The following is a 27672-nucleotide window of genomic DNA, read 5'->3' as shown; positions in this document are numbered from 1 at the left end:
ATAAAAAATATTTACTTAGAAGTCAGATAGTCTTATTTTTTAATATGGTGATGACAATGGAATGTTATACCTCCCTACGCTATAGACGCTGACGTAGCTCTGGTGGAAGATGATAAGATAAGCATGAAGTAATCGTTAATCCTATCATTAAAATAATATTATTAAAATTTCTAAACGGAAGCAGTGAAAATTAACATTTCAGAGATACACTGTAAAAAGTCATCAACTGGGTATCTCTGTCTTATAGCTGTATTTCAGTTGTAAACTGTATTCTTGTTTCATGACCTCTTAATCCATGCGCTGCCAATGCCAAAGAATGAATTGGCAATGAATAAGTGGTATCGCTAATGTCATATGATAATATGACATCCGTAGTTCTGTTTATATATATATATATATAGGCGACAGATACTATTTATACAGCCATAACGTGGTCTGTCAATTTATTTTCCATTATATAAAAAAATAAATATGTCTACACTGTGGAGTAAGTAGGATGAGAGGGAAACCATGAATCGGCTGATATTGATATGTATAACGGATGTTCAATCGCGCTTGGACGACTGGATGGTTGAACGGATTTGAATAGTAGATATTCTTGAGAAATAAATGTTGGGTTGAACAAAATATCTACTTACATACAGGTCAAATTGTAATGGGTATGTCAAGCCAAAAAGCAGGAAAAATACTCAATAAACTAAATCACTTTGAATAATAAATAAGCTTGTATTTTCTATACTAAATTGATTGTGTGACCATGTAATTTGTATGAAAACAAAATCTATTTTTTCTTTAGTTCTAGTGTAAATTTGTGCAATTTCATAATATATTATTGGGTTTCGGCCTTAATACAATGCCTGTACTACTAGTCCATGTTTAACATGGTAATAAATTGTGGACTAAATCCTCAACTTACGAGGGCAGAACTGTACCTCACAGTGGGATCATAATAGGTTCTTGGGCTGATAGAGATTATGACTCACTTAGTCTACTATTGGTCGTAATTTATGCAGACATAGCCACAGCTGGTGGATAGTGAAGCCAGCGCTAGAAAATAAACCTGAATATTGTATTAACTTTATTTAGACTGGTTTTTGTGCAAAAAAATAATTCAAATTAATCGTTTTTATCGGTCCTGTAGGTAAAAATGTTATTAGTATAAATTACTATGAAGAATTCTTCAATAAATTTACATAGGTATCAAATAGTATTGAATAAAGTAAGACGTAAATTTTACTTCAATATTTACTGCGTCTACTTGCACATTTCACCAAAATACTAATATTTAAAGAATTCAATTCAGCTTCAAAACTTGTTAATCAGTATTTGATAAATAGAACTCTTAAATATATACGCAGATACTTAAAATATTATGAGCGATGCTGTGAAACTGATTAATATTATTCTAATGGTAATTATTTCAATATTATGCAACAGACTCTTCGATAAACAAATTAGTTTACAAACTGTTTGTCTACTTGGCCAGTGAATTAAAACGGTTTACGACCAAACCGATAATGTACCGAGACGCCCTTTCACTTTTGTGCCCTAGATTTCGTCACGAACTCGCCAGTCCTTTGGCTGATATTCTAAATAGCATGGACCATCGGAAAATAGAAGTTACAATATGTATTTATTATTGTTTTTCTATAGTTACAAAGAATACTTCTGTTATCGTACGGGACTGTATGAATAGTCAGAAAGATTAAAGAGAAGATCAAATAAGAACATCATATTTTAACAAATATTTAACTAAGAATAAAATACTCTACATATACAAATATTATACAACAAAACAATAACTATAAAAATTATATTCAAAACGAAAGAAAAGATACCTTGCGGTTGCCGTGATATAAAAGGAGGAATTATATGTTGAAAGAATTTATACAGAATAACGAATAGAGAAATTAAGGATCGCTACAATGACATGACAACTCATAAATTTTTTCAGTAGAAGATTTATAAATTAGAGGTTTTTCTTTTCTCTTAGTATTAGCATATGTTATCTGTGGTATTAGACTACATGTTTTAAGCATAACGTCATTTAATAATATCTACTTATCTAATTCGATTTAGTATTGTGTGCCATAACACACGTGTTATAAGTTGAAAATTTACTATCAGGTTTTTCAAATAGACGATAAAGCACAGTTAAAGATAATAAAAAAGTCTTAATCTAGTGACGACGACAAAGAACCTACAAAATCTTTAAACGTTGAAATTAAATACCTAGAAAATCATTCAACAGGCATTTAAGAAATATATAAAAGTATTCTGGAAATAACATTGCTTTATATATCCGATTAGGAACGATTAAACTATTGCTGGGAAAGACATGGGCGGATACCGTACATACATTTTGTAAATATCTACCTTCCTTCATTCTCTATTTATAGCTAATCTTTTACTTGAATAAATTTTATGGAACTTACTAAAGGCATTTAATCAGAGATAAATAGACATTGTTTAATATTCATTGAATTTTCTGAAGCGTTCCTAAAGACTTTCCAGGAGATGGATGTTTGAATTATTTTTTAATCGTTCTTTATTGTATACATATTTCTTTAATTTTAATACTTAAAATATATTTTTTTATATAAATGAATGAATATAGAATATAAACCCTAAGTTACGCCTTAACTATCTAAATATACCGACGTCAAATAATATACTTTCAAGCTCAGTCGTATTAAAAATGAGTTTTGATGGTTTTATTGAGCTCATATTCTCGTAACATACCTAATGAAAAGGACACATCTGTTTCAATAATTCAAATGGTATTAATTTTAAGTAAAATGGATAACAAAAACACCCTGGTTAATAAAAATGGATTTTGTGTTTATAACTTTCATTATTACATAGTATAAAACAAAGTCATTGTCGCTGTCTGTCCGTCCCTATGTATGCTTAAATCTTTAAAACTACGCAACGGATTTTGAATCGGTTTTTTTAATAGATACAATGATTAAAGAGGAAGGTTTATATGTATAATACATGTACACCCGGGCGAAGCTGGTGTGAGTTGCTAGTTTATATATATCACCCAAATTGGGGTCTAATTTAATTTCAAATTTGTTCAATTTGCGGTTCATTTTTCCTTATATTTAAGTCCCCAAACTCTAATCATTTCGCTTGCTGAGAAAAATCCATTATATCTGTTCTGCGGGAGTATAATAATTCCGGGATAATTCCACTAAGGGCTTTTTTGTGCACTTTCTATTACCTAACTTAAAGTGGCAACTATTCCGAATATTATTATTTATAGAACTACTATTAGAGCGTGTAGAGAAGAATGTAATATTAATTACATTCTTTCATAACGAAAATGAACAAAACTATTTACTTTCATTCCGTATAGTGCATCGGTATTATTAAAATCAAGTTTATGAGGTCAGACTAACTTTTGATCACGTAATACCGACACACTCTGCATCCATTAAAGAATGTCAAGTTCAATTCGTTGTATAACAAGAAGATTTCATTTAGGTTTTATACCTAATGCTTGCGTTTATTAAAAAACAACTCAACACTATGTCGGCGCTATTTCATGATTCCGTATGGTTTTAATATCTTGATCTCTTAGAAGCTTTTATAATCGAATATATGTATATATATATACTAGCTACTCGCCCCGGCTTCGCCCGGGTGTTCATGTATTATACCAATAAACCTACCTTCAGAATCACTGTATCCATTTTAAAAAACTGCTTTAAAATTCGTTGCGTACTTTTAAATATTTAAGCATACATAGGGACGGACAGACAGCGACCGCGACTTTGTTTTATACTATGTAATGATATATAATAATAAAGGTATTATTTTATAATAAAGATGCCACACACAGATTTTAATTATCTTAGTTATCTATACTATTGAATTAAATAGATATTCAAATTAAGGACCTATGCATATTTACAACGACAGTGGTTATTGAACCATCCTCGTTTATTAGTTCTAAAAAGTTCCCTTAAACCCCTAGTTCAGAGGTAGGCTCCAATTTGCAAGTCAAATCTTAAGTTGAATAGGGACTTCCGATCCTATTCAAAATATTCAATGTTCCTAATACAAAGATCTGTGCTGACGAATTGTTTTTTATTACAATTGGTTCTTGTACAGAATTGATAATGGTCAGTACACCTACGTTTAATTAATATTACTAGGTACTTTTTAATGTTTTTAAAAACTAATTTTATATTACTTCCATTTCTTATCTAACTTAACTAACTTTAGAGAAAGGAGTTTTCACTTCGACTTTATTTTTAGGTGTGTAACCTCAGAACTTTTTTCTGCGTGGACCGAATTTGATATTTTTTTAAGAACTCACGCTTCTCAAGTAGTCCCATATAAATTTAAATAAGATCTGTCCCGTAGTTTTTGAATATAATTGAATTCGGTTTTTATGTTACCTGACTGAACACGGTATTAATTTTCGAAATATTCTAATGCTGTTGACCGCAACTGGCCTTTACAACTTTACCTAACGATTGTATTGTGATAATCATTAATAATCTCATTCGTATTCTTTAATACAAATTTTAGGAGGCATAATTTGTAGTTAGCATTTTTTGGTATGAGTCATTATTGAACTCGAGTACCAACTGGTGGGAATTTGACCTAACACAGTTATAATTACGGGTGAAAGACTTTACTTTTCCAAATAGCAATATCATCGTTCTATTGAACTTTCTCCAAATAGTTGACGATGTTTTTATCATCATATTGTAGAATATGTAGGTAACGATTTAATAATGGATTATTATTAATATTATACATCATGTCCCGTTAGTTACAAGGCACTGATCAAATAAAGAAAAAAACTGAAAATAAAAACCTACACCGCCTGATCAGCCTGTCAATGATATGATACCCATACCCGATCCAGTGATTTCGTTCAATATTTCGATTGTTAAACTATATAATGATTAATTAATTACAGCCTTATAAAGTCTTTTTATACTAACATTATAGCTATGTAACAGTACAGCTATCCTTCTATGCAATAAATATGTATGTATTCATCTAGGCATTACGACATCTTAATATCTTATTTAATATTACTGCGTCAGTTTCAAAACGAATACTAAACAAAAATAAATAAATAAACTTATAAAAACAATGTTATTATATATATTAATAGCAGCTACAATAGTCCCAAGTTGCAACATCCGTCGTAATGAGGACGCGAAATAACAGTTTGACAGAGCGTTCCGTAGCTATTGCAACCGTTAATAACACGTTGTCCCGACTGAGGAATGCCCTGTTATTTTGTAACTGTCGCAGAATAAAGAAATATCATGAATGACGCCGTTTTGTTGCGAAACACGGTACATCGTTATTATATATACTTTTTTATATTTAAATGTAGTTTTTTTTTTATTCTTTTTTATTGTTATTGGAATATAACTTGGGGGTAGATGGTAACCTGCCTATTTGTATATGAACAGTACTATATATCATTCTGTAATTTGTCTCACTGTTTAATCGAAATATCTTTCAAAGCAAGCTGCTTAACAATTGTAATAAATAAAGACTATGATATCCATGCGGACGGCTTTAAATAAAGTTCAACTCGGTATGTATAATTGTTTTTTTGTATAAACTTTACCAGTACTTTAAAGTATCTATAATTTAAAAAATTAATTGAAGACGGAATACAGAATGAGATGGATTATTTAAAAGATTTATTATCGATATCTAATAGCTCTGCGTACGCTTTGATATTATCTATCAATGTTCCAAATTTCTTTCAAATCCCTCCAACCTTATAAGCATGATTGAGCAACGAATATCCAAAAATACAAACTTTCACATTTATAATATTAATAGGATTTCTGTCTTAATAATATATCATAGTAAAAGATTATTACCCAATCAATATGACCTCGATTGCAAAGGATATGCCGGAATATTTGTCTTAAAAATGCGAATAATTAATATACGTTGTCGTTTTAATATGTTTATTATTTCCGCGAAAATAACTTAACGCATCAGTTACACAGTAATCGCCAAGTTGCTCATAGCTTATGAAACCGTTTGCATGTGCATGAGTGCAATTATAATATACATTGCATTACATACATTAGTATTGTTTCAGACTTTCGACTTTTTGGATGGTTACATTTTTATAGTCTGACACTAATTCATAATTAACCAAAGGAACACTGTAACAAGTTGTCTGCATAAAAACCTCAGTCTCACTTATTTCAGGGGTCAAGCAGCTTGCTTTGTAAGCTGTATTGTGGTCATAGGGTGTACATTAGGCAATGAAATTACAAGATAAGGAGCGTGATATTCCAGAGCCCTCTGGAATACTATGCATGTGTGGTATCGCGGATGCACATGATAATATGATGTCCGTAATGGCGTTGATAATTTTTGTCATTCCAATTACATAATTCTTATTAAGTTTTTTTTTTGTAATTGAAAGCAGTATAGTGACCACCCGTCAATATATTTACTCAAACTTTATTATGCAATAATTAATTACAATGTTATTTGAAATGAGTAAGACCAGAGTTTCTTATCAGTTCTTCTTAGATCAATCTACATTGCGAACTAACGGAAGATTGCTTTGTCATAAGTGTCTGTAATAGACCTACAAGAATAAAGATATTTTGATTAGATTTGAAGTGGGATCAACGTCCGCATTGAACAATTGTCCCTCAAATAATGACCGCTAACAGCGTTACATTGTTTTTATTTTCCTTGGCTTTCACCACGCGCGCCTCTAATGTAATACTTAATTGCCCACCACTTGTATTATGCCATCCACTCATGACGGCGTTCGCAGAGGCCACTTCCAGCCAATTGTTACAGTTTTTACCACGTTGGGAATTAGTTTTTGTAAGTTTCGTGAATAACCTTCCGTTGTTTACACGGTTTTTAGTTTGGCCAAGTCTTTGAAAGATCTTTTCTCCATTCTCGCTTTATATGTCACACATTTCCTAGTTTTACAATTAGTTAGTACAACTATTTATATTCCATTGTTACATTTTATTACTGCAGAATATATATTAAAAATAATATGTGTGTTAAAGGAAAGAAGGGATAGCACACTATCGGTCCCATTGCTAATTATGTATGTCAGGATGACCTCTACTTGGAAACCATTATTGTCACTTCGATGAGCTAACTGACCTGACTCCATGTTAATCCTATCATATTCCATGGTGCCCCGCCAGCTTAATTTAATCTCTGAATTGAAATAATTTGTTTATATTTTGTTTCCTTTCAGAAAGCTGCACCCGTTCAGGAATCCCAAGAAGATGATAGAAATGCAAGGTAGAGTTACATATTTCAAGATTTATTATTTTAGTGCGACCTTGCGAAGTATGTAAAGTACCTATTGGTCTATTTTCGAGGCAGTGTTCTTACAGGATAGCCCAATATTTTTATAATATAAAGAAATAAGACACATTATACAATACAAGGTGATTTAATTAAGTCGATTCGATATAACATTTTCAATTAATATTATTTAATACTAGCGGCATATGGATTAACACGGGTACGGTAAAAATATTATATAAAGATACGAATAATTTGAACCTATAATATGTAAGTAGGTATAATGTTATTTTTCAATGCATTTCATCAATTTGAAATTTGATAAATTTGTATTGCTATAACGTGTTAATTTATCCTTTCTTTACATCGTCAGATCTGATGCAGAAGAATATCGACCTGGACAGGTGATCTCCCTAAACCCACAAGAGCTTCTAGAGCTGCAACCAGAGAGGAAGGCTCCGCTTAGCGGCAATCAGCTCCTTCAGCAGCTGTACAGCCCACAACAACAACAGGATCAGAAACCAGCTCCTCAGCAGTTCTTCTACTTAGAACCGCAGACTGCTAGACAGGTATTTTTATTTTTACCTTAACAATCTTTAGTTGTAATACAATTGTAGTAGAATTTCCTTTTTAATATACTATTCGTTTTTTGTAAGCGAAGTAATTAAACAAGCACGCGCTATTTCTATAGAAATAAACTCATATAGTGGCATCTGTTGTTTAGTTGGTAGAAACAATGGAAGCACTTCAACAATGGCGAGATAAATTAATAAGACATTTAAAATAGAACTTCTGTCCTATCTTATATTTATTATACTTATCGTAGAGCCTTACAATATGTATATTATGGTGTCGACTATAAGGATTTTAGAACAATAACTGAAATAGATATTAGTATGTCAAAGATTTTCTGCAGATCCTCACTCCAGTGGAACTTTCAATCATTGTCCTTATTTTAGTTTTGCACACTTTAGTCAGAAAAACAGACTTGATACTCATAAGTGTGCGGAATATTAAATGCAATCATTAATTTACTTAAAAATACATTCACTTATTATTTTCTTGTACACATAATAAGTATAAATATAATGTTTTTTTACGAACAACAGAATTATATATGATCGTCACCACATTAGACGGCGTTGCATTGTTATCGGGCGAGAAATCAAGGAATAGCGCACTACACTGGGCATTATTCAACATGAGAATTTGTTCTGAACCTATTATACACGTCTTTGTTTGCGAACAAACACGGAATATATTATGTGTACTTATCTCAAAGATTCCACACATGATATACGAAGTAGTGTGAGAATTGCTAGATTGTCTAAATTAAAAATTATTTAATTATAGGAACGCGCTTTATTTATGTTAAATTGGACTAGGTGTTAAAATTCTCCGGAAATAGTATATATATGGATAATGTAAGATATATGGATGAATATAATTGCGAAAGCTTTCTTATCACACAAAGAACTAACAAGAAACTTGCATGTTGTTCTTTTAAATAATTTAGTTGTAACTTTACATTTCTAAGTTCAAATATTACACAAGCTACCAACTAGCACTAATTGTATAATTTACTTTATATACTCGTACATTTAGATAATTATGCATTTTAGGTTGCCTACCAGCCATCGCATGCAGTGATTGCTCGTCCTCACTTCACATCGAATGGCGGTGAAGCGTCAGTAGGAGCTGCCCTATCAGTCAGCGATTCAGGAGCAAGTTCCTCAGACTCCTTCGATCAGGAACTACTGGCACTATTAAGTCATTCTCAAGTCAGAACAGAAGAACCCCGTCAACAGTACCAAACTCAGGTTCAACAGGCCGCGGCACAAAGTGTTGCACCACAATTTCAACAGGTAATTTGAAATTTAATCCTTTTTTTCTTCTTCTAATAATATCACAATCTTCAAATGAAATGATTGTTTCTATTATATGAAGTCCAAACATTTGTTTAACTTTGAACATCGAAAATAAATCATATTAGTTACAGGCTAAACAGTATAATATGTGTTTATTTATATTGTATAATATTCTTTCAGGTTGACAGATATATTACAAAGCCTAGCAAAAAGCCATCAAAACTGCGGCCAAAAGTCACCCCTCCTCAACCTCTTCCTGCGGGGGCACCTCAGCAATATTTAATAGAAACTACCAATGTCCAACAACAACAGCAACAACCACAGCAACTTCAAGTACAATATCGTCCTGCTCTACAGCCACAAAGACCTACACAGTCATTAAGATATGTACCAATTCAACCAGCTCAGGCTGCTGTTCCACAAGTTGTATATGAACGTCCAGAATCACAAGGTCTTAAAATAGTCCCAGCTCCAAAACTTGTACAAGAACCTCATCAACAACAGGTGGCATACAGATTTATACCTCAATATCAACAGCCTGAAGCTACTCCAAAACAATATAGAATTATTGATCCCTCAAGACCTCAAGTAACGAGGCCTGAACAAAGAGCCCCATCTAGCGCTGAGCGACCAGTAACATATTTAAAACGCTATCCAGAGCCAGAAAAAAATCGCGCTGTTAAAATATATGATCCGACTACTGTAGAGCTAGCAGCGGAGCGGCAAGCCCCTCAAGCAGGCGGTGAACAATATTATTTACGCCCCGTCTATAGAACGAACGAACAGCGTATCAGATATGAATCAGTGCCAGCCACATCTGCGGAACAAGTTCGCACCGTATTACCAACGAAAGCACCTCATTCTGCTATTTATGTGAGCAAAAACGTTGGTTCAAAGAAAACCAGACCACTCCCGGCTAGGCCGGACCAATCTGCAAGTAGTGAACAATCTGATCGAGAGCAGTCTCGACCAGAACATATTTCTAGATTAGAACAAGTTGCTAGAATAGAACATGCAGCGAGAGTTCAACAAGCTGCTAGAGCGGAACAAGCTGCTAGGGCAGAACAAGTTGCTAGGGCAGAACAAGCTGCAAGAGCACAATTAGCAGCGAGATCGCAACAAATCGCTCGTGTAGAGCAAGCTGTAAGAATACAAGCTCCGGAACAAGTAGGTATTGAGCAGTACGGTCAGAATATCGATGATCAACGAGCTCAATTACCTCCACCTAAAAACAATAAAGCTTACACACCAGAGGAATTCGCAGCATTAGTGGCTGCCGGCTATGCTGTTACTCCCATTCCAGTTAGCGCAATAAATGCTCAGCAAGCGCAATCTAGATCCTCAGAAGAAGTTCAAGTACCCCAATTGAAACACCGACCTATTTATAGGAGACCCCAGTATGTGCCTCTCAGAGGTGATGACGCGCCTTAAGAAAATTACCATATTGTACATATTTTTAGTTATAATTTTGTAAATTAATAAAATAGTGATATTTTTGTCTTGTTTTGTTTTAATGTATGTATGTATTTCATTATGTTAATGCCGTTATTTATCATGTGTATATAAAAATGAAGACTGCACTTGATTTTTCGTGTGGTTATGGAATACAAATACAATGTCACCGTTCTTTTTCATACCCAGTCAATAGAAATATAAAAAGCGAAAATTGAATAGAAAAGGATAATGTCATCATAAAACTATAAATTTCCAATGTTGGATTGTTACGTTTATATGAATAACAAAATTGATATGAAAGTTTTTTTTTTGTAAATAAATAGTAAAATTAGGGACGCTTATAAAATCAGATTACAGTAAATAAAAGTAATATAAAAACTTTAAGGCAATGACGCAGTATTTTTAAATTAATTAGATTTTCTTTGTAATTTATACACAAAGAAAAATCGCAGAATAACATTGTGATTATCGTAAGCATAATACTTTTTTATAAAACCACATTTAATAAAGCGTTAACCACGACAAACGTTTATAAATTCTATAATTTCAGTCAGTAATGCCAGACTGCCAGTTTGTAGCGATGGGGTAAACTTTTGGGGAACAAAAGTCCGGGGAAAAGGTCTTTTGATTAAAATGAACCAGAACTATGGAACAAGTAGCAGAAAAAATGTCATCAGGATATATAGTGTTTTTTTTTGACACTATGGTATAAGTGGTTCTTGTTTCAATAGACACCACTTATAACAGTGCAATGTATAAAATTATTACAATACTGTTAGAGAATATAATCCAATTGGATATATCTAGGATTAGTAGGCCTATAAGTTGTGCAATGAGTAGAAGGAACGAAAAAAGAGAAGAAAAGAGTAAGGAGAAATCCATTGACTTCATGTAATAATCAGTACAATCTACAATCTATTATTATAGTTTTGTATATTTCTGCGTGTTTCTAAATCATTAATTGTCTTGTAAATCTCATAACACTTTATATTTTCTAACCTTATTTTACTTTTCACTTATTTAATTTATGAATGTCTGCAAGTCTACGTTAGCTTGTTTTATTTTCATTACTACATCACGTATAAATCCAATTATTGGAAAATAGTTTTTCATTACATTATTTATAACACTGGGCTCAGTATTTTTCTAATTTCACAGCTGGGATAATTTGATTAAGTATTCTGTTCAGTGTCACAGCTCTGAAGCTGAGATCACTGTCATAAAACTAGACTAGGCTGACACTGACTCGAATAATAATTTTAATATTATTAAAGTAACAGATGAGTCTGTATTTGTAGATAACGCTGAATATACAGTAATAATGTTTTCAGGTGGAAGGAGGATTATACTTTACCTTGAAGACATAATTAACCTTTAACCATATATTTAAGAACGAGAAATGTTTTTACGCACGACTTAGAAGATGAAGAATCGATCTATCTGTCTTCATAATACAGTCTATTTTCATCACAAATTTCACAATAGACAGGCAGAGATACTATGGAACTTATAATATTAGTACAAATATAATTCAGTTTAGAACTTTTATGCTGCCGTCAGTCCCTGAAAATTAAGCGATTATCCAATTTTGATTGTAAAAAAATGGGATTTTTACAGTACACTGATCATCTTGTCTATTTTTACTACATAAAACTAAAATACAATTTATTTAGCTGCTTATAAAATTAGAAAATTCGATAGAAAATTTGAATTTGAATAAAGTCAAGATTCTTTCTCAGTTATGAAATTTGACTACAGCAAATGTTACTTCGACAGATAATCAATTTTGTAAAATAAAATTTCCTCATCACCATCACCATCACTCTTCTTACTCTGGCACATAAGAGGTATCGTATGACGTTTGTTTCAGACGAGTTTTCTCCCATGCATACTCAGATTGAAGCATAAACTACCTGCAGAGGTTAACTCTACTGACAACAGCATGGGGTTTTTCAAGAATGGTATAATAAGATATTTCAACGCGCACGTGACATCCCTGGTATTTCATGCAGTCAGTCAATAGGTTACAGTAACCGTTTATCATCAGATGGGTCGTATGCTTCACCATTGTGGCATAAAAAAAATAAATTTACGATTTAGCAGATTTTATGTCTGTTATATAGCAAGTCACAACTAAAACGATCAAATGGTCTATTTATGTTATATGTTTTATGTATATAAACTTTTCAATCTATTGCTAAAAACTTAATCAAGAAGAAAAGATCTAAGATAACAAAACAACAGGCAGCGGAAGTGACTTAATTTACACTATTAATAAAATATCGTATATAACTGGGTTACATAATAAATTACCACATAAGAAGTCATAGAATACACGTAAGTGCCATATAAACTATAAATACCTGCTAGTAACTTCCAGTAATCCCAAACTTGAACAGACGAATTAATTCCCCATCTTTACTTTTACTACTTACCTTTCACTCAAGGTTATGCCAAAGTCCGTAAGCTCCCTGAAGGCAGAATAGGTAATAGTCCTTCGTAGCCAGGAGGCAATATCTGTGAATAAAACTAACTCGTATTTCGTAGATAATTGAGTTCGACCCTAGCTCAGAAGGTTCACCTTTCGATTGGTATGAAAGTATATTATATTGGATGGCACATCTGCCTCATAAAAGATACAACGAAACGAAAGTTATTCATCATACCTCAAATAACCTTTATGTAATGTTTACACCTATTTAAATAAATTTCACTTTATATATTGTTTTACAGATAAATTAATTTCAATTTGGAAATTTGATTATAAAAACTAATGTGGAAGTATACCAATAAATAAAATGTAGTCCAATTGAGAACCCCTTTTTTAAATCAGTTGCAAAACTAAGTGAAGTCAGACAAGACAAGAGTGAAATCGCAGTCTGCGGTCACAAGGGTGAAACAAAAATAAAACTTGTATAAAATTAAGAAATAATTTTTAGAATATCGAAAACTATATTTTATTCGAATATTATAAGAGACTAGTTTTGTAGATATAAGACAGTCTATGTCTGTTCTTACGATAAAATCTATCTTCATGCATCTATCTACATTCATCTATTAAATTTCAATAAAATTCATTCATCCGTTCGTTCATGAAAATATAAAAGACAGATGGACAAACAGTCAGACAGATGCACTTTTGAATTAATTATATAAGTATCAATACAAATCTATAGGATTGATCACAATAAAATACAAATACTTTTAATAACAATTTGAATACAGACATGAATAATTTATTATCTATCTAATCTAGGCAACATAACTACGCAACAAAATTATACAATTAATTTTACAATACATTCAACTATATTTTATACCAATATCGATAGATATTTGTTATTGTTTACGTACATGTCGTAAAATTACTGTATTCCAAACATTATTTCCATTTATGTTTACATTGTTACCCCATGTCGCTTCTTGACATGTTCGCAACTGAATGACGATAAAACATAAAAGATTCCGCGTAACTGCCCGCATAAATCCGCAAACGCGCAAAATAACGTCTCGAGTGTTTTATATTACATCAATAAAACGCTACTATCGGAGACGGTCGTTCGTCTCTTGCAATCTGCGGTTAAGCTGCATACAAAGTGTGTATACGGAATTCATAGCATTTGAAAAAAGAACGCATATATTAAATTATTAAATTTTGAAAACAGAACACAACAATGTTTTTGTAATTCCATATAAAGAAACTGTTTTCATTGGGAAAGCAAACGTTAAATTAAAAGCATTTTTAATTCCTAAATTAAATACAAATTTTTACTAAATAAATAATATTTGAGATTATTACCATAACAAATAAATATTAATAGTAGAAAACTACGGATATATTTTACTTTATACAATGTACTCTTAGTCTTAGTTAAAACAATATTGTTATCAATTTAAAATATACAACAATTTATCTTTATCAGCCTATAAACACATTTATAAAAATAATTGAACAGATTTATAAAAATAACCGTAAGTACACATTTTTGTCTAACATAATTATAAATTCTCTAATATGAGCACTTAAATGTCTTTTAAATTTAGAATATTCCTGTTTAAAATAGATATTAGATATAATGTTTAATTTTGTGAATAATTAGAACACAATATATAAATTTCACTGTTAAAATAGTTATAATGATTTCAGACATTATTAAGAAACTATTATTAGAACTACTTACTACATTCATCGTCAAATTAATTGGAAATTACCTCAAATAATAATTTGTTAAGCATTAAATACCTAAATACTGGTCGAAAATATCTATACATACATAATATATAAGTCATGGCTGTCTGTACATCATCATCATTACATAGTATAAAACAAAGTCGCTGACGCTGTCTGTCCCTATATATGCTTAAATCTTTAAACTACACGACGGATTTCTAAGCTGTTTTTTTTTAATAGATAGTGTGATTCTACAGGAAGGTTTATATGTATACTACATGTACACCCGGACGAAGCCGGGGCGAGAAAAAGTAATATAGGAAAACTTTAACATCGCAATAGAATACCAAGTTTTGATTATTAAATTGTATGTCTGTTTATACACAGTAACAGTACAGTGAGGTTTTCATTGACGTATATTAAAACTAAACGGGTATGTAGCCGCAAGCTTAGCAAGTCCAATAAATATGAATTCGGAATATATTCAAGTATTAACAATTTATGTAAAGTGAAGAATTTCTCTGAAAATTGAAAACTAGTATCTAAATTATGTATGTAAATTCCAGGATAGTTATTTATATAACAATTTGAATTTGTATTAGTATGTATAAGCCCTTAGGTTTTACCAGGTCAAACAAGAGGCGAGTTAACAAGTAGGTACGTATATGCTATTGTGATAGCATTATTAAGGCTCCACTTAAAAGGTTTCTGACGTTTATTGCAAGGGACCGCCATAGCCAAGTTTCCATTAACCGCATGATTTTCTCGCACTTTCTCAATTGAGTTATTGTGTACATTGCTTCAAGTATATATTTTTAGACAGGACTAGGATAATTAAAAGATTAAGTTTATAGAAATAAACAGAGAGGGAAAGGGATTGTTAGCAATGTGAAATAATTCTTCTATTACTAGCAATGTGTCAGGTCAATGGAGATCAACCTGACTTGGTGTCAGGTTGACCTCCACGCGGTTCCCCCTGAAAACTATTGTGATAAATTTCTGGCCAATTTGTCACTCATGGGCTAACTGACCTGACCTCATGCTCATCTTATCCTCCTCCACTAGTGCCCCTCTAGCGTACACCGTTAGCGCAGGCGGGTGTACCGTTCCATAATTATCCATAAAAAAACATAAACAGAATTGGTTGATTCGACGAGAAAAAATATAATACAAAATGACAAATCTGACACATTCTATCTCTGAAAATTGAAACTTCTAAACACTTTATTACTCTATAATATTACCTTATCTGTGGTATTACATACAGTTTAATTCCTTAGACTTTAGTTTTACATAGTGAATTATAAAAGTAAAATCTGAATTAATAATGACAAGTAATACGCTACTTGTCATTATTAATTCAGATTTACAACTGAGTTACACGTATATCAAGTTACGATAAACCCGACTTAATAAAGTTTTCTCATATCTCATCAATTCATTTGTTTTTCCAATAAATTATATTATGGTTGCAAAAATATTAGATTATTTCAATATCAATTGTTATTCTCTCAGATGTTATTAAATTGACTGTCATGTTACTTATACGAACTTTGTTTGGTTTATCGTAAAATTATATAAGTATAGATACAGTGATGTGTAGGTATAATATTGTTTGAAATATTGGAAAATCTGTGCTTCACATACAATAAATGTAAGTGCAATTTTTCGAATGTGTTTTTACATTCTTACAGCTTTTACATTTGCACATGAATCATATAATTTTTAAACTTTTTATTAGTCTCTTTTTTTTCACTTCTGTGTTTCTATTAGTCTGCCACAATTTTATAATTATAATATATTGTCATTACTAGCTGTGCCTGGTATCAACTGCATGAAATTTATAACCTATGTGTTATTATAATGTATAAGCTATATTATGGTAAAGTTTCATCAAAATATGTTGAGTAGTTCTGCATGAAAGCATAAAAAATGTCCATTCATCCATACTCATATACTTTCGCGTTTATTATATTAGTAAGATATACTTTTATAATATTTTTTATTACTACTTATGTACTGCAAAAGATAAATAAGGTTTTGATAGATTTGACAGAGCGCAGTCTAGTCGAAAACTAAACAGAGAGTCTGTTATAGGTACTAGACAACTGATAAAAATACGTTAAAGTTGTAAATACATACATAATATACATCAAAACACCAGGAATGATATAAACAATCATAGTCGTAATTACAAAAGTTTGCACCGTGCGAGGAATCAAACCCGTAACATATCGGAACTAAAGATGTACCCTAAACCGCTAGACCACCGAGACTAAGATATATGGGTGAAATATTATATTTTTATTAAATATTTGGTATGTTTATTCATCGCTGATTATATTTAGTACTAAATGGAAAACATATATAAAATGTTGGGAAATGTTTTAATTGTGAACGTAATAAATAGATTACAACTTTATTAGAACCTCATTAAAAGTTTATGAACAAATTTGCATGAGGTTGTACCGTATTGTTTTTAGACTTCGTGATATTGTAGATAAAGTTTGTGCTTTATATATTTAAGTTACATAATACAGAAATTATTGCATTATTTCCTCAGGTATGTGGAAGTTATAACGGATATAGGTAAGACTGATTGATTGTATATAAGACTTAAAAATAGACACGAGTTTAGTGCGTAAAACATAAGTTAAGGATAGAAGTTCCTGACAAAAAATACATTATAACGTTTGTGACTAGAGCGGGAACACAACGACTATTATTAATAAAACTAAATAATAGTACTACATCTGTATAATTGATTAGCGTTCAAGCAAATAAACTAACACACAAACTCTAAAGCTTTATGATATTTATTAGAACATATATTAGTAATACTAAGTCGTTAACAGGAAATATTTGTCTTGGTACTAAACCTATCAAAAACACAAGTTCTAGATTGCAGTCTGCTCTATGGCGTAAGAGAAACTTTAATTGAGTTCACGGCTGCAAACGATGCCAATTACTTTCTGCTTAGATTTGATGAATAGACTCCAAGTAAGTTTAGATTGGATACTGTCACAACTTACGTTTAATTTCCAATTGTTTTCTTAATACGTGTATGACTAGTTTCTAGAATAAAATCTGCTTTTATAACCAAGCAGCTGGCCTTCCAATATCTCGTTTAAGGGTGAGTCGGACCATGAAGTGCTTCACAAAGGCATCTATGATTTCATTGTCAGACTCACCCTTAGGCATGACAACACCATTTTCAGGAATAGCAATGACGGGTACCACGTTTATTGTCATCACATAAGTTTGTATTATGAGACGTTATATAGAAGATGGTTATATTTAAACGAAAATTTTACATCAGGTGTGCTGTCTGTTTGTTTGTAATTCTAGTTACATTAATAATTTTTGTGCTGTGATATATCCAATATATGACATAAAATTGTTTACAATAAAGATGCAATAGTTCGCTATTACTTAATACACTGTCTACATGTAACCTGATTTCATATATAATCTTTAAGAAATTGTGAATTTTAGGTATTTTTTATAGTTACCCATAATTAATAGTTACCCATATTTAATATTATTCCCATTATTATCAATTGTTATTTAAATTATTCGCAATATAATCAAGTGTACTAGAAGTATTGCAATCCGAAAATAGTTTTACTTAGAATCAGCTTAAGTGATTGAAACAGTTATTTTTATCCTTTATTAATTAGCTTCTAGAAATGAAACATTATCAGCAGTAATACTTCGAAAACTTGTGCAGTATAATTTTACTAAAACTTATATTCATTTTATATTTCAATGCACTGAGAATATAGTTTTCCATGTTATTATAAATAATAACAAGAAAGTACTATACTTTAGAGAACAATTTTAAAAGAAAATTACATAGCAGCCTTGTCTGCAACGTGGCTAGAAAAAATACGTTGTTATTTTAATAATCTCGTTCTTTTATTATGACTTTACACAGTAGAAACTCATTAACAGAATAACTTGAAATTCCTAATAAAATATGTAATTACTTTACAGTCTTTTATTAATATATATATATATATATATATACATGCAAGAGGACCGTCGTCATGCCTAGTAATGCAGCGTCACCTATCGGATCCAAATATGTTTGAAAACCATCCGACCATTGAAACCCATTGAAATTTCGGATGAACTCATTTTAATCAAACTTTTAAGAGTTTAGTGTAAGTGTAGTAAAAACATGTACAGAAAAATTATATATATTATGATACCATACTATAATCCATTAAAGTTTCACTGTCATGGAAAAAATCTTCTCGAGTCTAACTCTAACGTTTCTTTTATGAACCATGGCTTGCACTGTGTAATGTATTGTATTTCATTAGTGGCTCTGTAACATCTTATAGCTGAGAATGAGCTGTAACAAATCGTATTCTTACTCTATTACCCCATGGACCTGCAATTGTACAATGTAAAAAATTATGGTATCCATGCATAAAACTGGCCAAATAGATATATTAATTAATTGTGATATTGTCAAATGTGTAAATATTGTTACTGGCTCCAAATAATGGGATAAAGGGAAGCTAATAATGATCATGATGATCCTCATCATCATCATCAGCCCACTGCAGTCACTGCTGGATATAGGCCTCTCCCAAGGCACGCTACTGGGCCACGCCCTTCTCTTCCAGTTATTATCCGAAACCCAATATATGTCGTCGTTCCACCTAGCTGCGTCTTACTCTACGTTTGCCAATTTGCGGACTCCACTCTACAACACGTCTACTCCAGCGAACATCGGTTATGCGATCTATCGCATAAGTCGATGTGGTATCGACTACCACATCATACACATACCACACATCGACTTGCAAATACGAAGATCTATGTCGGATTTGATCCCTCAGAGAAACTCCAAGCATAGCTCTTTCCATAGCTCGTTGAGCGTCTTTGAGTTTGTGGTCCAGTCGAAATATATCAGTATCCACGTTTCGACTCCGTGATATGATGAATGATGATGATGATTTTAATAAATATAAGTAAGAATTTCATCTATTGTCTGAACCAAAGAACAAAAGAAGTAGCTACTTCTGTATTCTGTGATCTGTACTAATCTATTCTAAAACTATAAAGAGGTAAAGTTTGTGAACTTGGACGTTCGAGGTAATCTCTGGTACTACTGATCCGATAATGAAACCCCTTTTAATATTGGAAACCTATTTTTCGGGGAAGGCTATATATATAACTAACATCATATTACCAATAAAAGAGGAACTGCGATAAGAAATATTGTATTATATTATATATTGTATTGTATTATATTTATATAGATACAAATAAACTAGTCCATTTGTTTTTATTCTCGTATCTAAATATAAACAAACAAATTAGTATTTGTCTAACTAATAAATGTAAATTCAGTCGAAAGACTTAATTCGTACGTAAAGTTAGTCTCAATAAAAATGTTTAGTTTCCTTATTTCGTTATCGTCGATTTACCCAGAGGGCGGGAAAAATAACTGTGTTACAATAAGGTAAAAGCATATATACGGAGTAAGAAGTTTTTAAGTTACGAAATAGATATATACATATTTCTAAATTGTTAGATATTTCGGTTTATCTGTTTTATTTGTAAAAAGGCCTTGATCGATCACGGTTCAATAGTCATATATGCCGCATATATATTACTTGCAAATAGGAACCGATAATAAAATATTGAGTACGCAGTTGAAATTTTTTATGTAGTTTTCTTGGAATCAGACTCAATGAAATACTTAAACGAATCGTATTTGCTGTCAAATTGAGTTCTGAAGTGGATATAATTAATTCCAACAACAAAATTTTAATTACATTTAAAAACAAATTTGTGGTATATATATTGACTTTTAAAATCATGTATTTAAAAAAAATTAAACAATTTAAAGAACATTCGATTTTCTCTTTGTAAATTTCATTTGCATCATTGTAAATATTGTGGATTTACCTAATCAATACATATAAAATTGCGTAGCTTCGTACTAGTCGTATATATAAATGTACAGGAGATACATAAAAAACAAATTAAAAAAAAATGTTTGTCTGTCTGTCTAGCCAATCTAGCTAATCTCTGAAGTTGATTTTGATGGGACTTTCAGTCGCACATAAGAAGTGACTACTTATATTTTTATTTATTTTAATAAAAAAAAGTTACATTCCAAGCAGACCAGGTTATAATAGCTAGTCTACTAGTACAATGATATAAGAAAATGTTATTTCCTATTACGAGAACGTACTACATGCTATTATGTGATTTTATCATAGGGAAGACGTGACTCGATGATAGAGCAATAGAAGGAGGTATTCCCAGTTGCCTTGCAATAAAAATATAAGCAGGACTCTAAAAAAAGAGCGTTTAATAAATATACCGGTATCTGTAAAAATTGATTAAGGCCGTACTAGTATTATAAATACCACTGCTGTGTCTGTTTTCATCTTAGGTTAAATAGCTCCCCCTCCGATCAATTCCCGTACAATTCAAACGGGGATCGAAATTCCAAGGGTTCGAACACCTAGACCTCTAGGGCGCTTTCGAGCCCTCAGACTAAAGCCGTATTCGTCAGGCGGCAGATGGCCTTAAGCCACTCCATAAGTCCTTCCGGAGGTTTGGAGTGCCATCTGTACTCACCCCCTATCGTCTGGTGAAGCTGTAAAGATCAGCTGCGGCCAACAGCATTAGTAAGTCCGAAGAAAAAAAGTTAAATAGCTGAATCGCTCTTAATGGAATTTTACAAGACAAACAAAACTGAAACAAAATACGAATAACGACTAGTATTTATAGAAATTACCTAATGACCTAGTAAGATTGCGATCTGCCTACATGACGTAGGTACCTGCGTCCAATTTAGAACTGGACCTTAGGGTTAAGTAATGGAAACATTGCACAAACAACAATTCTCGATATTTCCGTTAAATACAGATTCAATTAATATATTTATAATCGTTTATATTTAGATATCGGTCAATACATTTCAATGAATATAATTAAAAGAACAGTTATAATTCAATTATAATTGGATTGAAGAATCCGTAAAGTTTACAATTTAACGAGAAAAGTTCAGCATTGTAAAAGTTTGATGGCTCCTGCGGTGAACCCCCGTTTAGGAAGCTCTTTAATTTTTTACCTTGACGAACGCAAAATTTCAAATAAACGTAAAATTACATTACTTTTTTAAAACACAGGCTTTGAATAATTAAAATAGGAAATTAAATTAGTCTACGAAACCTAACAATTCCTGTACCTGTTCGGGTTCTATAAAAAAGTAAAAGGAATAATAAGGAGATATTATTTATTTATTTATTTATTTATTAGAAAACCAACAGTTTACAATCCAATACATGAAATCAACAGTGCATTTTTTGAGAAATGCGATAAAATAGATATAATTCATAATACAAAGACTTAATAAAAAGTTAGATTCCTTATTGGTGGAGGTATATTATCACAGTACTTTGTAGCTTTTAAGCGGAAACTGCTGCAATTCCTTCTTGTGCCTGTAAAATGAGAGTTCTTACCATGAACACTCACAGCTATATTAATTTTTAAAAAGCATAAATAACAAACACTAATCATACGAAAACAATATTCGAAAACACTAAACTATATTCACTTTAAAAACATTCTAACCGTAATTCTTTCTGTTTTACATATTAACCCATAGCTGCTTACTAGACCCGCATTGCGATTCTCAGCGTATGTAGACATATGCTTACGACCTTCGTAAACCGTTATTATAATCTCATATCAGATAATGTACCTGAGGTTAACATAAAAAAAGGAAATGAGTATTGTTGTCATGAAACGTATTACAAATACTGTTCAAATAAATGTAAGTAAATTGTAAATATTCGTGTTGCTTTGCATAAATAATATACTCATTTTGACTCTAGGTCGGGTTAGTGTAGTATAATAAAAACAACAACAGTGGTTTGGTTCTGAGAATCCGAGTTTCTATAAGGCAAAAACATTATAAAAATCTGAACAGATAAAGGAACGCTCAATTTGTATTATAATGCACATAACGACAAAACAAAACTAAAATATATGTGAGTGGCAAAATTTAAATCATGTGTGCGCCGCAGAAATAATAATGGTCAAGGCCGCAGTTTATTGTTCCACCCTTAGAAGGACAAAATCCTGATAATGTAACTAAATTTTATTTCGATCCATTTTCGATATGGTCAAAATACAAAATTAAATTTTACTAACTTGAATTTTACTGTATGATAGTTTCAGTCTAACCAATTTAATACGCAAAATGAAAATATAGGAGACAATATTTTAGTGGATCGAATCTGAGAGCTTTGGGTTATATCACGAAATGTCTGTTAGCTGTTTCATTTCATGGTTATCCCTGATTTTATCGTATAGATTATGTAACACTTGTTATTTCGGAATATAGAAAAAGAGCGAGTATGTCAGTTTCGCCCATCTGCAAATGTATATGAATTTAAGAATATACGATGTATATTTACTTAACAATATTTATTTTTGTGCACTTTTAAAAAAGAACTCCTCACTTATACATAAAATCTATAGAATTTTGACACATTACTAAAAAAATATGAATAGTGGATTCAATTTTAGCTAAGACTTCACATAATAAAAAATATCCTCGATTATATAGCGTTCTCTCTTTGGCAATCGGTTGAAAAGATTATAAAATATAATTATATTTCAATTAACATTGGATAGTATGCATAAAAAAGATTTTTTTTTCATAGATAGTTAAAGAGGATTTCGCAATAAAATCCGGTCGAATAAAGAAACGGATGCAGCAAAAAAATATATCAAGAACTCTACGTATTCTCTACTTTAACTTCGCTGTAAGTCTATTTTGCAAGTACTTAAGATGCTTTCCTTTCTAGAACTTTCACAACTTTTAATGATAATCGCGAAAAATGTGTTCGCAGTATTTTCCCTTCTTATTTAACTCTGAAAAAGTAAATAGGATATTCAAATCTATATTTATAATATGCATAACAATGTTCTAACATTATCCAAAAATGTTATATAATAAATTACAGTAGGTAGATATCGTATTTTTCAAGTAACTGGAATGGCAAACTAGAACAGCCGCTTGATGGTAAATAACAATTATCGTCTATTTTCGAACACATTCGAATAGGTAGTAGACTATTAACTTGGATTGAATGAAATTGAATAAATATTACTCATATTCTATTTAAATCCGATTTATAATTATTTTGTGGCTAATAGGATTTGTTTAAAATCCTAGTAGTCGGAACTCCTTGTAGTAACATTAGTAATGTTGATGATGGTTTTTGTGTCGAAAATATTTTTTTATCCTAATCTTCTTTTCCATGTAAGTATTTTGTGTAAACTTTATTAGTGAGTCCAGTGGGCATGGCATATTATATAAGGGTTAGTGGGACAATTAAGGGGTCAGATTTAAAGGGTCCTGCGAGACCGCGACCAAAATTACGGTATCGTACTCCAGTGTGATATTGTTCTATTAGAAACCACAGGAGTAAGTGAGGGCATAGTATAAAGGGACTGTTTTACTGTGGCCATTAGAATTGATGCGAAGTTGTTACATCAAGGCTTTAAATAGATTCGCAAACTTCTGTAATGAGACCTTAACAAATGTCTAGGAAAAGCTGTAGACGAACTAGTCCTTTTTAAGGAAGATAACGAGTTACTTACAATTTCGCAGACGTTACTTGATTGTACCCTGGTAAGCATAAAATAATTCTTGTAGTTCATTATTCAATATTCCAGAGGTATCTATAGAACGAATTAATGGCTAGATGTTTTTTTCTTAACAACAGATTGCTACAAATAGACTTAACTGTCTATTTATTTATTTTAAATAACTTACAGAATAAATCGTATCTATATATCTCTTATATGTCTTAGTCCATCAGTACGACAACGCTGGTGTGGTATCAAGGACGTCACATGATGACGTGATGTCTATGGTCTTGTCATGTACTCGTGTACTTGTCGTATATAGGAAGAGTTATCTTTGGATGCATTGTCAGCTAATTACATTTAAAAAAACCTACATAATGTAATGTCATATAACTATATATCCAATTCGTCATATATTCTTTTTAAAAATAACATATTCGTATCTAGATCACCATTTTTAGCATAATATTAATTAAAGCAAAGACCATTTGCATAATAAAGTAACCATAAAACCTGCTATTATTTGGGACTTAATCACTGAACAGTGATTTAAGTTGCAAATAGGTATTTCCCATAGGAAGTTACCGAGAAGTCGAAAGTTATTCAAAAGCTTTCATTATTCTAATAAGGTATTGTAGATAAAATCCAATTACGACCCGGGGAAATGAGCATCACCGTTGCTGATCATAACGTGCCCGAGGCGGCCGCCGAATTTTATAATGTTTTCTTTTTTTACAGTCAAGTAAGACCTCGTTTGCGAGATGAAAAATATAAGTTTGTTAACATTATATCCTCCATTGTTTATACTTCCATTTTCTCGTAAACATTTTAGGGTTTCATATTTTATAGGTAAAATTGTAGCTGACAATAATTTATTAAATTAATATCGTAGCTGTCTTTAAGAGATTGCTTTTAGTGTCAAGGCCGCCTTTTGTTAAGCACACTCATACAAAGAGTTCTTTTTGTATTTACTTGTCAGTTCACAATAAAGAGTTATATTAATATTACTAAGTTCATATCTATACTTTACTAAACCTGCTTTTCGTGTTAATTTTAAATAAAAAAGCGAGTGTGTGCAGCTGTCTGTCTGTCTATTTGTTTGTTACCTTTTTACAACTAAACGGCTGAAATTTGACTTAAAGACAGGTATACCTAAGTTTTCTTTTAACGTTTAGGATCAAAGTTTGTGAAGATAAAGGCACGTGTAATAACTAATTATATGTGAATATATGTCCATAAATAATGACAAACAATTTGATTATAGCGAAATATAATAAAAGTACCCTACGTTTATGATAAAACAAACACCATTAGTGTGTTTATCTATTTTTCCTTTTAACTAATTTTTGTTATGTGTATGTCTTATATAATCGTAAGCGTTTACAGTCTGCAAACATTTCTATTAATAGTCCATTAGGATAGAACATCAATGTAGGATAGTTGTTATGAACAGAGTCCCAAAAGAAAAAGGGTCTCAATTCAACAATTTTTTTCTATATGGGTACCTACGTCATGCAATACCTTCGTCAAAGCTGAACAGAATTGAATTTCAAGTATAATTCTTATATGGATGATAGTGGAATAGTGCACCCGCAAGCGGCATCGGTTTATGCTGTCGCCGCACTATGAAGGATAATATGAGAAGCATGCGGTCAGGTCAGTTAGATCTTCATGACAAATTCACCCGGAATTTATCACAATGGTTTCCATGTAGACACCAGTTTCCCTGTAGAAAGCATCAATGGTTTTCACGGGAAAACAGGTGTCTCCGTATAGGTCAACCTGACCGGTTATTAGTCCACATTCATAAGAAAATTCCCTTCACCCACTAATAAAAAAAATATAGGCTTTATTGAATTGGTTTTCTATATATTTTTTTATTTATAACATGATATTTTTCATCAGTCACGTTCAAAACTATCACAATTTTTTTTTATAGGCGCGTTGTCGACCCTTCTAAAGCTTAATATACCCTTCTTGAAAAACTTCAGCCGATGTAATCGGCAGGTACTATCTTCCACAATCTGTATAAACAGGAGGAAGCTTATCTGAAACAGTACTGTCTGAGATCACTTAAGTTCCAGCGTGTGGGTAAAAATTTCTTGTCGATGGCGAACGATGTGACGGTAAAATGAAGCCGTGGGCATCATATCGAATAATTGCTCAAATACCATACGATTAATCGATTGAATCGACGCTTTGAGAGATATCTGAATTTTCAGTAATTATCCATAACGGAGCAGCATATTAATCACTAAGATTAATCATTCCTGTCATGCTCCCATGTAAATAAGCTGTGAGTCCGTACCTATCCACATACATACCTATAAACTGTCAGTAGTATTTTCTACCATTCAGTAGTGTACATCATGAAGGGTGGATTGGAGTATTATCAGTAATGAGGTATTAAAAACTCAGTTTTATCTCCACGCGGTCTCTCCTGGAAAATATCTTAGTTAATTACTGATGAATTCGTCTTACCACATTACATTCTTATCTTATTATCTTCTACTGGTGTACTGCACTTTTCATTAATAAGAGATTTGCATTTTTTTTAAGTAGAGAAGGATAGATGTTAGTTTGTTATCGATATTATTAAGTTAGTGAGAAATGTAAATATAAAAGTTTCATATCATGGGTGTTTGATACCAAAGTCGAACTCCAAGACATTTGTGGTCTAAATCGTCGTAGTAAACCACTAAAATACAACGTTCTCAAAGAAAATGTTATAAAAGAATATTTGAAAAAAATTGGGTTGCGAAATCCGGCTTAATATAAAAAACGTAACACGTAAACTGCTCAGATAGCTGACTTACTCTTGTCGAATAAATTATGCACTCATCACTCTTGACGTGAAAGGTAGATCATTATGTTTTCCTTTTACATTGCCCGTTCCAGGAAAACTCAAATTCATGACAAGCTACGGTGTCCATTTGTTGTACAGATAAATTAGAGTCCTTTATTTTTACTATTTTAAAGACTAATTTAACATTTAAAACTAAATTTACTCATTATAAAGGACTTAAATATTACGAATAAAAAGAAAATTGAAGTAGGTAAATAAAACAGCTTTAGCATATCCAATGATGAACTACTTTCTATGAAAAAAATTAAGAAATTAAATTAACCTTACGCTTTATGTCAATCTGTTTACATTTAAAAAAATGAGATTTTGTCAAATTAAAAAAAAAATATTATTACCTTGCCTTCATGCTACTATTTTGGGTCGGCGCAGTATGACGGCGTCGGCGC

General features: G+C 31.6%; 1 protein-coding gene across 1 annotated transcript in view; it reads left to right on the top strand.

Moving 5' to 3' along the window:
* The window catches only part of LOC131846514 (uncharacterized), a 54367-nt gene extending 43778 nt beyond the window's left edge, over window positions 1-10589 (top strand). Inside the window, exons 3-6 of the mRNA XM_059195837.1 lie at window positions 7238-7284; window positions 7664-7859; window positions 8913-9155; window positions 9339-10589. Of these exons, the coding sequence (XP_059051820.1) occupies window positions 7238-7284; window positions 7664-7859; window positions 8913-9155; window positions 9339-10589 (1737 nt within the window). The remainder of the gene's footprint in view (window positions 1-7237; window positions 7285-7663; window positions 7860-8912; window positions 9156-9338) is intronic.
* The last annotated feature ends 17083 nt before the right edge of the window (window positions 10590-27672 follow it).

This window comes from Achroia grisella, unplaced genomic scaffold, assembly GCF_030625045.1.
Source record: "Achroia grisella isolate CSIRO2021 unplaced genomic scaffold, CSIRO_AGI_Agris_v1 utg511, whole genome shotgun sequence".
Taxonomy (NCBI): Eukaryota; Metazoa; Arthropoda; class Insecta; order Lepidoptera; family Pyralidae; genus Achroia; species Achroia grisella.
Note: the sequence above shows the minus strand (reverse complement) of the source record. Positions and strands in the feature narration are given on the sequence as shown.